Source organism: Octodon degus, unplaced genomic scaffold (genome assembly GCF_000260255.1).
Source record: "Octodon degus isolate 3935 unplaced genomic scaffold, OctDeg1.0 scaffold00114, whole genome shotgun sequence".
In the NCBI taxonomy this organism is placed as follows: Eukaryota; Metazoa; Chordata; class Mammalia; order Rodentia; family Octodontidae; genus Octodon; species Octodon degus.
The window spans coordinates 6,589,966-6,603,900 of NW_004524690.1; the positions used below are offsets into that span (position 1 = coordinate 6,589,966).

General features: G+C 39.3%; 1 protein-coding gene across 3 annotated transcripts in view; it reads right to left on the bottom strand.

Moving 5' to 3' along the window:
* Pdlim3 (PDZ and LIM domain 3) overlaps window positions 1–8,834 on the bottom strand; it is a 33,464-nt gene extending 24,630 nt beyond the window's left edge. For 2 of the 3 annotated variants that reach the window (XM_023699611.1, XM_023699609.1), the window contains exon 1: window positions 8,630–8,831. In XM_023699611.1, coding sequence (XP_023555379.1) covers window positions 8,630–8,722 — 93 coding nt within the window. In that variant the 5' untranslated portion in view covers window positions 8,723–8,831. Of the gene's footprint in view, window positions 1–8,629 lie in introns of all 3 variants that reach the window. The other variant, XM_023699610.1, reaches the window with a different exon arrangement.
* Window positions 8,835–13,935: the final 5,101 nt, after the last annotated feature.

The following is a 13,935-nucleotide window of genomic DNA, read 5'->3' on the forward strand; positions in this document are numbered from 1 at the left end:
TAAATAAATAAATAAATAAAAATAAAATAAAAAAAAGGAAATATGGAGCATTACTACTTTGAATATATACTAAAAGGCAATGATTCCTTTGAGCACTATTTCTACTCTTAACTTTTCTGGGCAAATCCCAACTATTTGTGTGTAGGTCTCACATGAGACTTTTCCTGCCTGCTCCATAATATTATTTTATACCATTTCTGCTCCTTTTTATCCATGGTGCTACCGCCCTCCTCTCCTTTCAGCCCCTCAGGTAGGCCAACCCTGCATCCTTTTTGGAGCTTCCCACAACGTCATTTCTTCCAGAAACACTTCTCCCACTGTTTACTGAGTAGCTCCTTTTCATCTTATAGGTCCGGGTTTCAATACCGCATTTTCATAGAGACCTCCCTGAACATCTGAAATTGCTCTGCTGTTCTTTCCCTCCATCATTACTCTTTATATTTATATACTACTCAATATCTTCATGAAATTGTTTATAATTTTATGTTTATTGAATTGTGTATCATTCATTTTCCCAATCAGACTGAAAGCTCTTTGAGACACGCATCATAGGTATACGGAGGGTACCTGGCTTATGATAGTTTGACTTAAGATTGTTTCAAGCTTATCTTGTTTCAAAATTGACATACATTCAGTTAAAACTGTATGTTGAATTTGGATTTTTTTCTGGCCTAGTCATAGTGGAACAATTCTCTCTCATGATGCAGGGCAGCTCCAGTGAGAGACAGTCAGATGATCACGAAGGTCAACAACTGATACTCTACAGTACTCTGTGTTGCTTGTTAGGCTATGATGCTGAGTTGGAAACACTAAATGCATTTTCAACTTATAATGGGTTTATTGGGAAGTAACCCTATTTAAGTCAAGGAGCATCTGTATTTCTAATGCTTTACAGTATATACACTTATGTTGAGAACTAAAAAGTGATGAAGAATAAATGAAAAAGCCACTTAAAGCACTGCTCAGCAAACAGAGCGAGTCCCTCTATACAGAAGGATTGCAACAACCCGTTATTGGAGTTAGAGAAGAATAACATAGAGGGCTTGATTTAAATCTCAAACTGATCCAGAAAACTAGATTGCTCTTAATGCTTTTCTTGAGGATCGGTCATTAATTCTTTTTCCCTCTATTTGCTTATTCTAGCTATTTGATTTAACATTGTGGTTGGTAGAGAGGTCAAAATTCATTTAAATAAATAAAATTGCTGAAATAATAAATTCTCACGTGTCTCAGATCTCCAGTCTCACTAAAATGATTATTATACTGTTTTTGTTTCTGAGTTCATGTCACTGTAGTGATCATGATGATTTTCTGATGGGAACAGCTGATGGAAGTTAGGTGAAGACAAGTGGGAATTATTACATTTTAGCCTTTGGGAGGCCTTTCATAGCTGTTTTCCATATAAAAATTCCCCCAGATGTAAAACTACTACAAGAATAGAAGTTTCCATCTTCAAGGTAGCTTTTAGTGATACAATAACAACCTTTAACTTTTCTCTAAATATGGTATATTGAAAACTAGTACATTCTAATTTTAAACCTTTGAAAATATCTGATTTTTTTTTTTTTTGAGTGAGATCACAAGAAAATATGGCTTAATACGTTTGCTTTCAATGCTTCTCTTAGCTTTACTAATACTCTTAACTGGACTTAAGGCATATAACACTCATTCCTGATTTAGAAAAGCTTAAATTTATTCTTTCAAACTTTGGTTAGGAGGTAATATTAGGTGTATGGGTTTATACATTTTAAGCAAGATATTAGGACTTTGATATTGAATATCCAAGTAATAGATATTGAGTTTACATATGAAGAGAAAATTCAATAAGTTAAATATATTATATGTTGAATATCACTAAAATCTATTAATGCTATAAATAATAAAGTTAGTGTCATATTGATGAAAAATGATAACTTGCACAGCTTTCTCCCATGGTTTTGCACCCACAGCTCTCTACAATAGGCAGGATGGCAAACACTATTTTCAGAGGAGGATAGCAACCTGAGGCTTCCTGGAAAGCTGAGCACACTTGTGGTGGTGAATTAACTAATGGTCAACTTGTAATAACCAGTTGAACTGACTGGGCCTGGCACTGGGTGTGTAAAGCCCACCCGAGGATTGTTGCCACCAGCATAAGAGGAGAACTGGAAGGGAAGATGGCATGCTTTTGATTCTCTGGAGAAGTTGTCATGCTGCTTTTCCTGATATGAGGTCAACTGTCACTGTTGTAGGAACTCAGGATCTAACTGTCACTGAGGATGGCTGCAGTTCCTTTCAGGGGAGCTCTGGTCCTTAACTTGAGAGTCACTTCCTGGTTCCAGTGCAGACTCCTCAGTCCGCTGGCATAGATCCTTCATAGGTCTGGCACAGACCTTCTCATTGCCACCACTGACCCCTGCATCTTCCCAGTACAAATCCTTGATGCAGACTTGCATGAGACGTTATCATGGGCTCTAGACCTCCATCTGGACTCATGGTGGACACTGTTAAGGCTCTAAATCTTCAGCTGGACTTGTGCAGGACATTGCTGGATTCTTAGAGTCTCTAGCATGTGGATAAATCTCCCACACTCTTTTGCATTAGAGTTTTTGAGTGATTTTTAGAAAATAATCCTATAGGTTACATGTCCTATATTAAATCTATTCCCTTGAAAACTCTGGCTACAACAGTTGCACAGCTGTCACCAGTGTTACGCAAGTTCATTTGGGAAGTTAGTTGACAATAATGGCCAGAACCCATTTCTGACTTTGAGCTTAGGCTTGAAATAAAGACTACATACAAAGAGAAATGAGAAAGATAAAAAAAAAATGCCTCTATTTCTTCCTACTTTTTAAGTTCAGCTGGGCTACTCAGAAAATGACTGTCTTGTTTTAGTAATTAAAAACATTTGTTTAAACGAAACTATCTTTTCCCCAGAATTTCTTTATATTGTTACTTTGTTACATTATAATAGTCACACTATTACTCACAGTTTATTATTACTGTGTTTTCCCAAACTTAAGAGCAGAGAGATGGCAGAAGCATAGAGTTTTCCAATGAATTATTATTCATGTTCATTAGGGTCTTAAATATTGAAGCACTAGAGAGATAATTGGAAATGGCACTGTAATCAATCACAGAGCACCATGTTTTCAAACTTGTCTGATTATATGAATCACCTGGGGTCCTCACTTAACATAAAGATTCCAGTTCTACTCCAGATGTCTGGACCCAGAAATCAAAATCTCCAGGAGAGAAGCCAGGGAATTTGTCTTCACAGATGTCTCAGATGATTTTTATTTTTCACATTAACTTATTACTTGGGTCCATTTCTGGAAGAACTAATTTAAAACATAGATAAAGCCTATACAATATCTTATGTACAGTACAAGTAAGACAGGAAGTCCAAGACATGCCTTTGATGTGATTCTGAGGTTAAGAATAAAAGTGGAGCCAGAAACTGGGCATGATGGCCTACATCTGTAATCCCAATACTTGGGAGACTGAGGCAGGAGGAGCACTGTGAGTTCAAGGCCAGCCTGCACTGCATAGTGAGACCCTATCTCAAAAAGACCCCAAAAAGGAGCCGGCTACAGTAGTATATACTTGTAATTCCATTTACTTGGGATGCTGAGACAGTAGTATCACTTAGGCTAAAGGCCAGCCTGGGTAAAATAGCAAAATATCATTTTCAAAGTAAGTAAATACATATATAAATAAAATGATTGAAATTATGAGCAAGCCAAGCACTCGCTGGGGGCATGGATCTAAATCAGAGAAACCCCACTGTTGATTTACTCTCCATTGTCTACCCAATGAACCCCACATGATTCACCTGGAATCTACAACTACTCAGTACCTAATCACTATTGCAATTTCTAGAGCTATCTCCCATATTCATTGCAGTACAGTATGCATGCACCCTGGCTTAGGTATTTCCAAAAATTATCTGAGTGATTCTCCTGTGTAGAATGGCCTGAGAACTATTATTTTATGGTTATTGTATATTATTAACCTATTACCTCTTAAGAGAAGTACTATTCTCTCTCTTAATTCTAAGACTGTGTTGTACAATAGTTATCTCTACTTTAAGATGAGAAAACTGATGCTCAGAATTAAGTATAAGAAACTTCCTAGGTCACACATCCAGTGAAAAGCTAAGATTCCCACCTGGTATTCCTCCACTAGCCCAGGGTGTCCCTCTGGAAGATGCTTGCTCTTTCAGCCTCCAATCTTTAGGGCCATGCTTTGCAGGCAGAAGCTGTATAGATTGCAGTGTGGCAGTTAATATCCATGTCTTTTCTGTGATACTGACTGATGACCTTCTCAGGTAGAAATCCAGCTAGTCGTAGTAGTACCCCCACAGAGCCTTTCACGTACAGGCTATTTTGCATATCATAGATCTTTGGTGGATGGATGAGTGTTTCAAATATATAAATCGATGCATCCTTGTATACAATCTTTACTTGCACACTGACATATAAGTTTTCAATCACATCAACATTTATATGACATTTGTTTTAGCCGGTAAAGGACTGCATTCAAATGTAAACATTCTTTTCTAAAAGCTCAAATTTCAAGCATGATTTATATTCAGCACTATAGTTTTCTATGTTGAAACCAACTAGAATTATACTTTCCATGTTGGTACCTAAGAACGTTTGGCATTTGTACTTATAATGATCTTGACCCTCAGTATGCTCTAAATAGGAAAAAGGGAAGAATAAAGAGGAGGAGGAGGAAAGAAGGAAGAAAAGATTCACTGGCATGGGATATCTACAATCATTGAAAGTCATGCACACAAAAGACGACTGTGCTATATTCAATATTGGAACTTTGTGACAGCAAATAATCTAAAAATTGCCTGTAGGAATAGATCTACTCTTTGTATAGTTCAAAAATGAGGGAAGGAGAGGAGAGAAACAGACAGAGAGAGGTCTTAGAATCTTCTCACAAGAAATCAAAAGCTCACTTAGGGACATAAACATTAAATATTACTCCATAAAGTTCTCTGGACAATTTATATGGTATTGAAACAACTACTCCCTCCACTAAACTGAACATCTGAAACATAAAATATTTCACACACAAAATATAGCATACTTATAGGCTAAGAACCTCTAGTGTCTGCAGTTTGATTTACCTTGCTTTTGATGGGTATGTGTTTTTAAATGATTCAAAGTTTCACCTGGCTGGCTAATTGGTTTGTGAAAAATTGTGGGACAGACACTTTTTGCCTTAATTATGCACAGAGACCTTCTATTTTAATTTTGTAAGCTTCACTTTCAGTTGATGGAGAGATTTACATTTGTACCTTCCCACAAACTTTGATTGGAGTTGCACTGTCACAAGGAGTTGACTTACAATGAGATTGTGTCTGCATAAACTTCTACTTCTTTACAATGTTCAAGACTCTGTAAGTTGAAATGCATTTAATACACCTGGCCTATGAAACGTTATAGTTTATAGAGGTACAGAGTCTGGGCGTTTACTCTCACGAGCCCACAGCTGACTGGAAACTGTGGCTAACTGCTGGTACCTAGCAGCCAGACAGTGGCATGCACACCACTGGCCCACAGGCATCTCATGCTGCATGTTGTAGCCCATGGTTTGTACTGAGTGTGTGCTGCTTTCGTATCATTGCAAAGTAGCACCATCACTGGTTGGGGACCTGCTGTAGTCTGCATTTGTGTAGGAAAGCAGGAAGGACAGCTTGTATCAGGACAAAGCTGACATAATTGACCTGAGGAAATAACATTTCATGGGAACACTTTGTGACGTTTAGTATACACATTGATTTTTGATTCTTTGAGTGCTTAAGAACTTACCTGAAACAACCAAACCAACCAGTATCATTTATCTTTATTGTGGCATTTTTTTGAGAGCAAACCTTTGTATTTATTTATGAAAATAAAGTTATGCAAAAAAATGAGGAATTTAGTCAATCATTCCCATTATGTCTGCATTATTTTACACTGTCCTAGTGGGCCCCGAAATTGACAATTCCTACCTTCAGGTAGCATGCAGCCTAGTGTGGCACAGAGATACTTTAGCATATGTACCACAAGGCATGATAAATAAGAGAGGTGACAGGTCAAAAGTTTTGGTAATGACATAGATGAACATACTCTTACTAGAGGAAGATTTGGAGAATAGTAGCTGAATGGATTTCCACAAGCATGGAGGACAACAGGGGCAGGATAGGTAACGAATCCTGGGGAAAGTGATCTCTAGCTCAGGAGCAAAGACATGTTAGGACACGTGTGAGTGGCACCGAGTATGGCACAACTACTCACCTATACAGTGAGAGGAAAGGGAGGCAGAAGGAAGGGATAAAGCAGAAATGAGGTTGGGAGGCCAACTTGGGGTAGATGACAAAAAGCCATGAATGCTACGCTGAAGGCCACAGATTTTATTCGTCGCAATCTGGTGATGTCAACAAAGGGTTTTTAAGAATGACAGACATGGAAAACTGCCCATTTCAAAGATGGATGCTAGGAACATGCAGGGTGATTTGGAGAGAGGAAATAAATGTCTAAGTGTGCAGTTATGAAATCTTGACTAAAGACAATGGACAAAAATTAATGCACAGGCTGCTGTGCATCCTGCCCCCAATTTTCCTCATTTGCCAAAGGGCATTCTCACAGGACTGTGAGATTTCAGTGAGCTAGTGAATGTGAAGGACTTAGAAGAATGCAGGGTAAACAATAGAGTATAACTACACACTTAAAACCTATTAGACACTTGAGGATAATATAAAATTTTTAAGTATGGTAATTCTTCTAATGGCAATACTAGTTATGTTGGAGTGATTCCTTTTGATCTTCTTCTAGATTATTTTCAGTACTCTTATAGTTTCAATGGACATATTCTTAATATTCTTAGTTATTCACTAAGGCATAATAATTCAAGTGAATATATATGCATTTATTCATCAAGCATCTGTGATGTACCTGACTTTAGGAACACGTAGCATACAAATCAGGTATGTTTTAGTGGCTCTTCTGGAGTTACAATAACTCAATAGGCATACTCACATGAAATAATCATATTTGTTTACTTACTACTATTGAATCAAATGTCCAAATTAGTGACAAATTAGATATGAATTAGAAATTCAAGATGGAATTTGCCTTTGAAATAATTGTCATTATACCAGATAGATTTAGCAATAATTTCTGTAGCTCAACTAAGGATGCAGTATTGCTTCAAAGTAAACATTGGTTATAACATCAACAACCCAAAATTTCAAATGTATGATTAATTATACCAACATGTTACACAGGAAGTGCAAAAATATTTCTTTTGTAAGTTTCTTGAAAGGTTTTTGGGACAAAATTATTTCTTTAGGATTTAATCTAAATATGATTTATTCTTTATTAGGATTTAAAGCTTATTTCATTTAATATAGACAAATGAAAACTACACTCTATAAACAACATATTTCTTTGAAGTGATAATGGAAACTGTTTTCTTTGGAAAAATCTGAAAAAGAAATTGATTGGTCCAGGTCATGAAAGCCTTTTCTGCTTAATTTTCTTAGGAACATTTTTGGAGCTATGTTAATATTTCATGTTTTATGTGAAAATACACATCAGATATGTTTATATGTTTTTGAAAAATGTAAAACAAAGCTTCAAATGCTCTGTGGTATGCGTCTGCATGATACACCTTCAAGATATTTTGGAACGTCGTTTGTTCTCAACTCTCCTAAATGCAACGGCGCTTAAAATGTACTATCTTGATCAAAACCTACAAGTGATGGGATCATGAAGTATGCATTTACAAAAGAAAATACATAAAATAAGCAGAAGAAAAAGGAAAAGAATAACATTTGGAAAATCGAAGTATAATATTCTGAAAATTAGTGCCTTTCAATTAGGTTTAAAATATTCTGTGTGGTAACTGAAATAATAATTTTCTATTAAGGAATATACTTGTGTTAGAAAAAATATCAACCAGACTGAATAAAACTGTAGAATTAACTTCAAAATTTACTGGCAGGAGAGAAACACTGAACTTTTATTTTTACAGTTCTCTCTCTCTCTCTCTCTCTCTCTCTCTCTCTCTCTCTCTCTCTCTCTTTAGAGAACACTGAGTAAGGAAAAGTTTGGCTTTAGTATCAGAGTATTGTTTTCAGAGTGATTAGGCTAAGTGGTTGCTTTGTCAAGAACACTAAACTCTCCGGCACGTTTTCTTTGTACTTTGAGTTATAGGTAATGATTCCGAAGCCAAGTTCCCAGCTTTGGAAAATGTTTATCTTAAATGCCTGGAAACCCAGAAACACACATTAGTAATACTTTCCCTGTCTGGGCTGATACCAGCAGTTCCAACTTGGCCAACTAGGGTTGTGCCCTGCGAACAGCGCCCTTGCTGAAGTTTTCTCTACAGAAGAACAACGCTCCGCTCTTCGGAGCATCGCTGGGGAGCAAGCGGATGCACTTTTTGGGTTGACTTTGTTAAATCTATAAACTGCTCAGCATCTTCCACACCTTATCTTGTCAAATCGCTGTTGTCCCTGGAGTAACAGGGACCCCCCAGCGCAAGGTCCTGCCCGCCCTTCCCGGGTGCCCGGCCACTGCTCAGCTCCCATCGCGCCTCTCCGGAAGCCAGAGTCCCCGGCTCGAAGCAAAGAAAGGAAAGCACCTACCCTAGTGATGACCAAAGGCTGGTTGAAGTCTATGCCCCCCGAGAGTCTGAAGCCCCAGGGAGCAGGGCCCGGGAGGACCACGTTCTGGGGCATCCTGCCTTCCTGCCCTAGGTGGGGCGCCTTGGCTCCGGGGCAGAGGGGCGCAGCGAGGGGCGGCTTTCGCACCGCGGGGGTCCCGAGGGAGTCCGCGAGCTAGGTCCGGGACAGCGTCCCGGCGGGGGTGCGGCGAGCTTTATCCCCGGGCGAGTGACGTCACGGCCGGCGCTCGCGTCCCTCCCACCACCGAGCGCTCCAACTTTGGAAGCAGAGGCGCCCAGCGCAGCCCAGCCGGGCGGGAGTGCGCGCCGGCGGGGTGCAGTTACCCGGACGGGCCCAGGGCGGCAGGCGCGGAGGAGGAAGCCTCGGGTTACAGCTTCCACCACCATCTTAAAGTCACACCTGTCCTCCTGCTTATCGGCTTGGAGCTCAGCAGTGCGCTTCAGTGCACGCTGAAGGCAGACAAACCACAGCCGCCGGGCTTTCCACTATAACGCAAGCGCGTCAGTGCGCTGAGTTGCTTAGCAGTTTTGAGCGCATTAATAATCTAACTTGCTTTGTGACTTCGGCCAACTTACCTAACTGCCTTAAGTTTTAGTTGCCTCGCTATAAAATAGGGATAATGATTGTAACAGCCCCTCTGGGGCTGGGGGTGGGGATTAATGGAGAATTAACTGGGCCACCTTGGCACAGCGCCTGGCACAGCGCAAATGCTCAATAAATATTTATTATTTTTACAATTGAAAATGTATTCATATTTATATATGCGTGTATCTGTGTGTCTATAATGTACTTTAGTACATTCATAAATGTATTTAGCATTTAGTTTTTCAAACAAAAGGATGCAAAGTAAAAATGTTGCTCAAACATGTACTCAGTGCCACGAATCTTCAAAGAGTATGCGTGAGTGGGTGAGTAATCAATATACTCGAGGCATTATGTCAGTGATTTCCAATAGAGTAACTGCCCTCTTCCTTGAATTCAACATGAGACAGGTTTTTGACACTTAAGGGATGAGGCTAAAGGTAGCGCAGAAGTGAGGTTGCCTGTGTGGCAGCCGGAGTGAGGATGCTCAGAGTGTGACGGAGATCCCAGGAGGATCCCCAAACTGGATGCAGTTGCAGAGGGAAAGGAAGGGGATGAGGGTTCACCGAGTCCTTTGCGGTCCAGGTACGAGAGATTGCTTAGCCCGAGGATCCCAGTACAGCCTCGTGAGTCCAGCAGACTGTCATTATTAGATCCACTTTTTTTCAGGTGAAGAGATAATTTCTTAGAAGTTAAGTAATTTATATAAGACCTTATAGTTAATAAATAGTACAAGAGAAGCTGAAAATCTAGGTCTGCCTGACTCTGGCATATAGGAATAAAAAGCAGCGGAATTTGGGCAGGGTCCAGCTGAAATCTTAGTATGCAGTCAAGCAGTCCTGGTGTTATGTGCGGTGCTTCTCTGATTCCCAGGGAGAGGGGAAAGGATGAGGGAAGAGAAGTATGAAACGCTTTCAAAACCCGAGAATGATGGTCTGGGCCTTTGTACTCTAGAATAGGACTCTATCAGTCCAGGAAAGGAGGGCTGCAATATGTTTTTAATAGAGCAGTCTGTTTAGAGACGATTTTAAGACTGATGAAGAAAAGAGAAAGGGAATTTAGAAAGATATGTGCCAAATGGGGCAGTTGGGAAAAGGTAAGTATAAAACCAAATCAGGTACTACTTTGCCTGCTCTGGCAGATTATAATGCAAGTCCCAGGGGAAAGGCGCTTGTCTAGTTGCAGAAATTTTCCAAAGCCCAGCCTATGTTGAATTAGCATAGAAATGAGTGTAATGTTTTCGCTTATGTTGTCTGGCTGTATTATTGCAGGACACATAGCCTTTGCCGATCACTGGCTGAGTTTACATCACACACACACACACACACACACACACACACACACACACGAACAAAAAGCCAGACAAGTTATTTGACACTGTATGATTGCCATAATCAATTTTTTATACCTTACTTCACCAGCTGGCTTATGGAACCAGTTGGTTTTATGATGCTTTTTCTTTACCACTTCACTGTGCATTTTGGCATCATTTAGATGTAGGCAACATCTGTACAACATCAACATAGTACCTAATGAGTTCTGTAGGCTTTGCAATGAGTGTGAAAAGCAGGGAAATAAGATGTTGGTTTTCCTACAGTCTATGTTCACTGCTATCAAGAGGAAAGTGTCCAGAGGTGACTGTGAGGGTAGAAGTGAGAACAGCAACAGAGGAGTTTCTAAGGAAGATTTGGCCTGACCCTACCTACTCCTAGGCATTCTTGCTTTGGGCTTGCATTTGTCCTAGCGGTCTGTTTTGGTAGGACTTCTATTTTCTGTTTTGCTTTTTATTTATTATTATTTTTAAATGTATTTGATTGCTACAGGGCCTCAGTATATAGCTTGGACTCATAGTGATCTTCCTGTTTTCAGCCTTCCAATGCTAGGATTACAGGCTTATGACACTACGCGGGAACTCTGTGGCTGGCTCAGTCCACCCTGTGGACAGGGCTGACATAGCATGTGGTGCAGGGGATCAAACTGTGGTCCCTGTGCTTGCCTAAGCAGGCACTTTAGTCTACTGAGCTATCTTGCCAGCCCTGTTTTGCTTTTTAGAGGAAACAGTGGGAGAATTTTATACAGTGATAGGGTAACAATGAGAATCAACTCTAGGAAAGGTGTCAAGGAAAACTCTGAGAGAAGAGGATGCTGGAGCTGGATCTTGAAGGGTTAGTAAGAGTTTTCTGATTGGCTAGAATTTAGACCGGACTGGAAGGGACAACTCAAAACACAAAAATTGTGTAGGTTGTGCATAAACATGCAATGAACACATGGTAAATTGTGAAGCAGCAAATAATTTGATATAGCTAGGGGTTAACATTGGGTAGAGACAGGAGATGGGATCACAGTCATCAGGATCACAGTCGTCAGGGGCCATAGCAGAGGGGATTTTGTGTGCATGGTATTCTAATGTTTCAGTTTCTTCTATCAGGAAGTTTTAAAGAACTTTAAGCTAAAAAAATTTAATAAAAGAACTTTAAGCTAAAGATACAGTAATCAAATTTGTACTACAGGGAATGGGAGGTTGAATTGCAGTTGAAGGAGATAGGAAAGAGAGAATCCAGTTAAAATGTGACAATCCAGGGGAAGATGCTGAGAGGATAATGGGTGCAAAAGAGTTGGCAGAAATGAGAGTCATGAAGCAGTTCATTGGTATCATCTGGCACAAGTCTCTTGGGGTATTAAGGAGCATTTGGAGAGCTGGATGTTCTACAACTTCTGTGTTGGGTTTTACCCTGATTGTGGAATTTTTAACATGGAAATAATATAGAAGAGGTGCAGCAAGATATATTTGTTATAATCAGAGAACGGTGGATTAGAGCACTGTTTTTGTTGTAGTGATTTTGAAGTGCCTGTAAAATATCTGTACCATACCATGCCCTGGTTGAAAAACTAAGATTTGGAGCCAGACTGTCTGAGACCCAGTACAGCTGCACTGTACTTTCTGAGGGATCTGAATGCAAGTTATTTAACATCTTTGTTAAAAGGGTGATGATAGACACAGAAGATAAATACCACATGTGCTTGCTTAGGCGTGGAAACTAAATGGGTTGATCTCATAAAAAGTTGTTGCCAGAAGTTGGAAAGGGGATGGTGGTGGTAGAGAGATACTTGAGACTTGTTCTAAAAATAAAGTTACATTTATTTTAATGAGAATAAGTCTTGTGTTCTATGACACAATAGCATGAGTATAGCTAATAATTACTGTATATTTCATGATCAGTAGATGAAAGGATTTGAATAGTTCCAACACAAGGAAATGATGTACCTGAGATGATGGATATATTAATTATCCTGATTTGGTCATTATACATTGTATGATACCAAAATATTACCCTCTAGCTCATAAATGTATGCACATAGTCATTATGTATCAATTAAAATAACTTAAAAATACAAAAAATGGTGGTAATCAGAGTATTGACCCCTACAGTAATTGTGAAATTTATGACTTGAACATATTAGATACTTAGTATTGTAGCTAGCAATAACAAGTGGCTAGAATGACTCCTATTATTAATATTAGTGCTAGTGGGGCCAGGGATATATCTCAGCAGCACAGTACATGTCTGGCAAGTACAAAGTCCTGAGTTTGATTCCCAGTACAAAAAAATATCTTAGTGCTAGTAATATGGTAATTCAATATATGTAAGTATAGAAACTGGGTTTGAGATGAGTATGTTGAAATTAGAGTGGAACCCATGGCTATGGATGTTAAACAATTGTTAAACAATTGTTGCAGCTACTATTAGTAACTCTAGACCAGGCACCACTCATAAGTAAGGTTTCCTCTTTCTAGTCTGTGTTAGACCATTAGGGCTGTTACAGCAAAATACCATAGACTAGGTGACTTAAACAAAAGACTTATTTCTTATACTTCTGGAGCTTTAGAGGTCTAAGACATTGTTAATGACGAGGGGGGCGGAGATCTAGATAGCTGGCTTCTCTTAAATTCTAACTACCTGTTTCTGGCTGTTAGGGACTTTGCCATCTCTCGGTTCTCTTCAACATCCTGACAAGGCTTTCTACTGTCAGAGCACTTGCTGATGAAACATGGCCACTGTCCAGCGAAAGAACTTTTGCTAATGATTTGCTGTTTCTGGTGCTGCAGACTTTGCAAAGGAAGGGGTCTGAGGGCTGTCATTCTCTGACACATGCCATATATGCTGTTCAGATTTGGTTTCTGCATTGCAAAATAATCATTTATAGAAACTCCTTTTCCAAAGTTGTATTTTACAATGCATTTAAAAAAATTCCTTACCCAACTCTCTCTATCCCTTCCCTTTCCCTTTCTCCTTTCATTTACTTACTTTTTAACCTCCTTTTCTTTATATCTTTAAGGGAAAAGTGTACTGTATTTTAGTTTAAATTTGACTTTCCCTTATCTACTTCAATTTTATGTGTGTTAAAAGAAATAGGGCATTGGCCAAGCAATGGCCGTGACTCACCCACATGGCTGACATTGACAAAGGTTCTACAATCTGAGGTACGGGATCTCAGGATAAATCCTGAGGGGATTTCACTGGCCTTATCAAACCCAAAAGCTACAACTCTTGTTGCATAGGTATTGCTTTATCTTGGTCTTAACCATCCAGCAGAAAAGTATAAAAACGAAGTATAAGAAGTAAAGCCATGCTGTTATGTTGAGCTGTAGGGGACTCAGGTCAACAATTTCTGACATTGCCAGT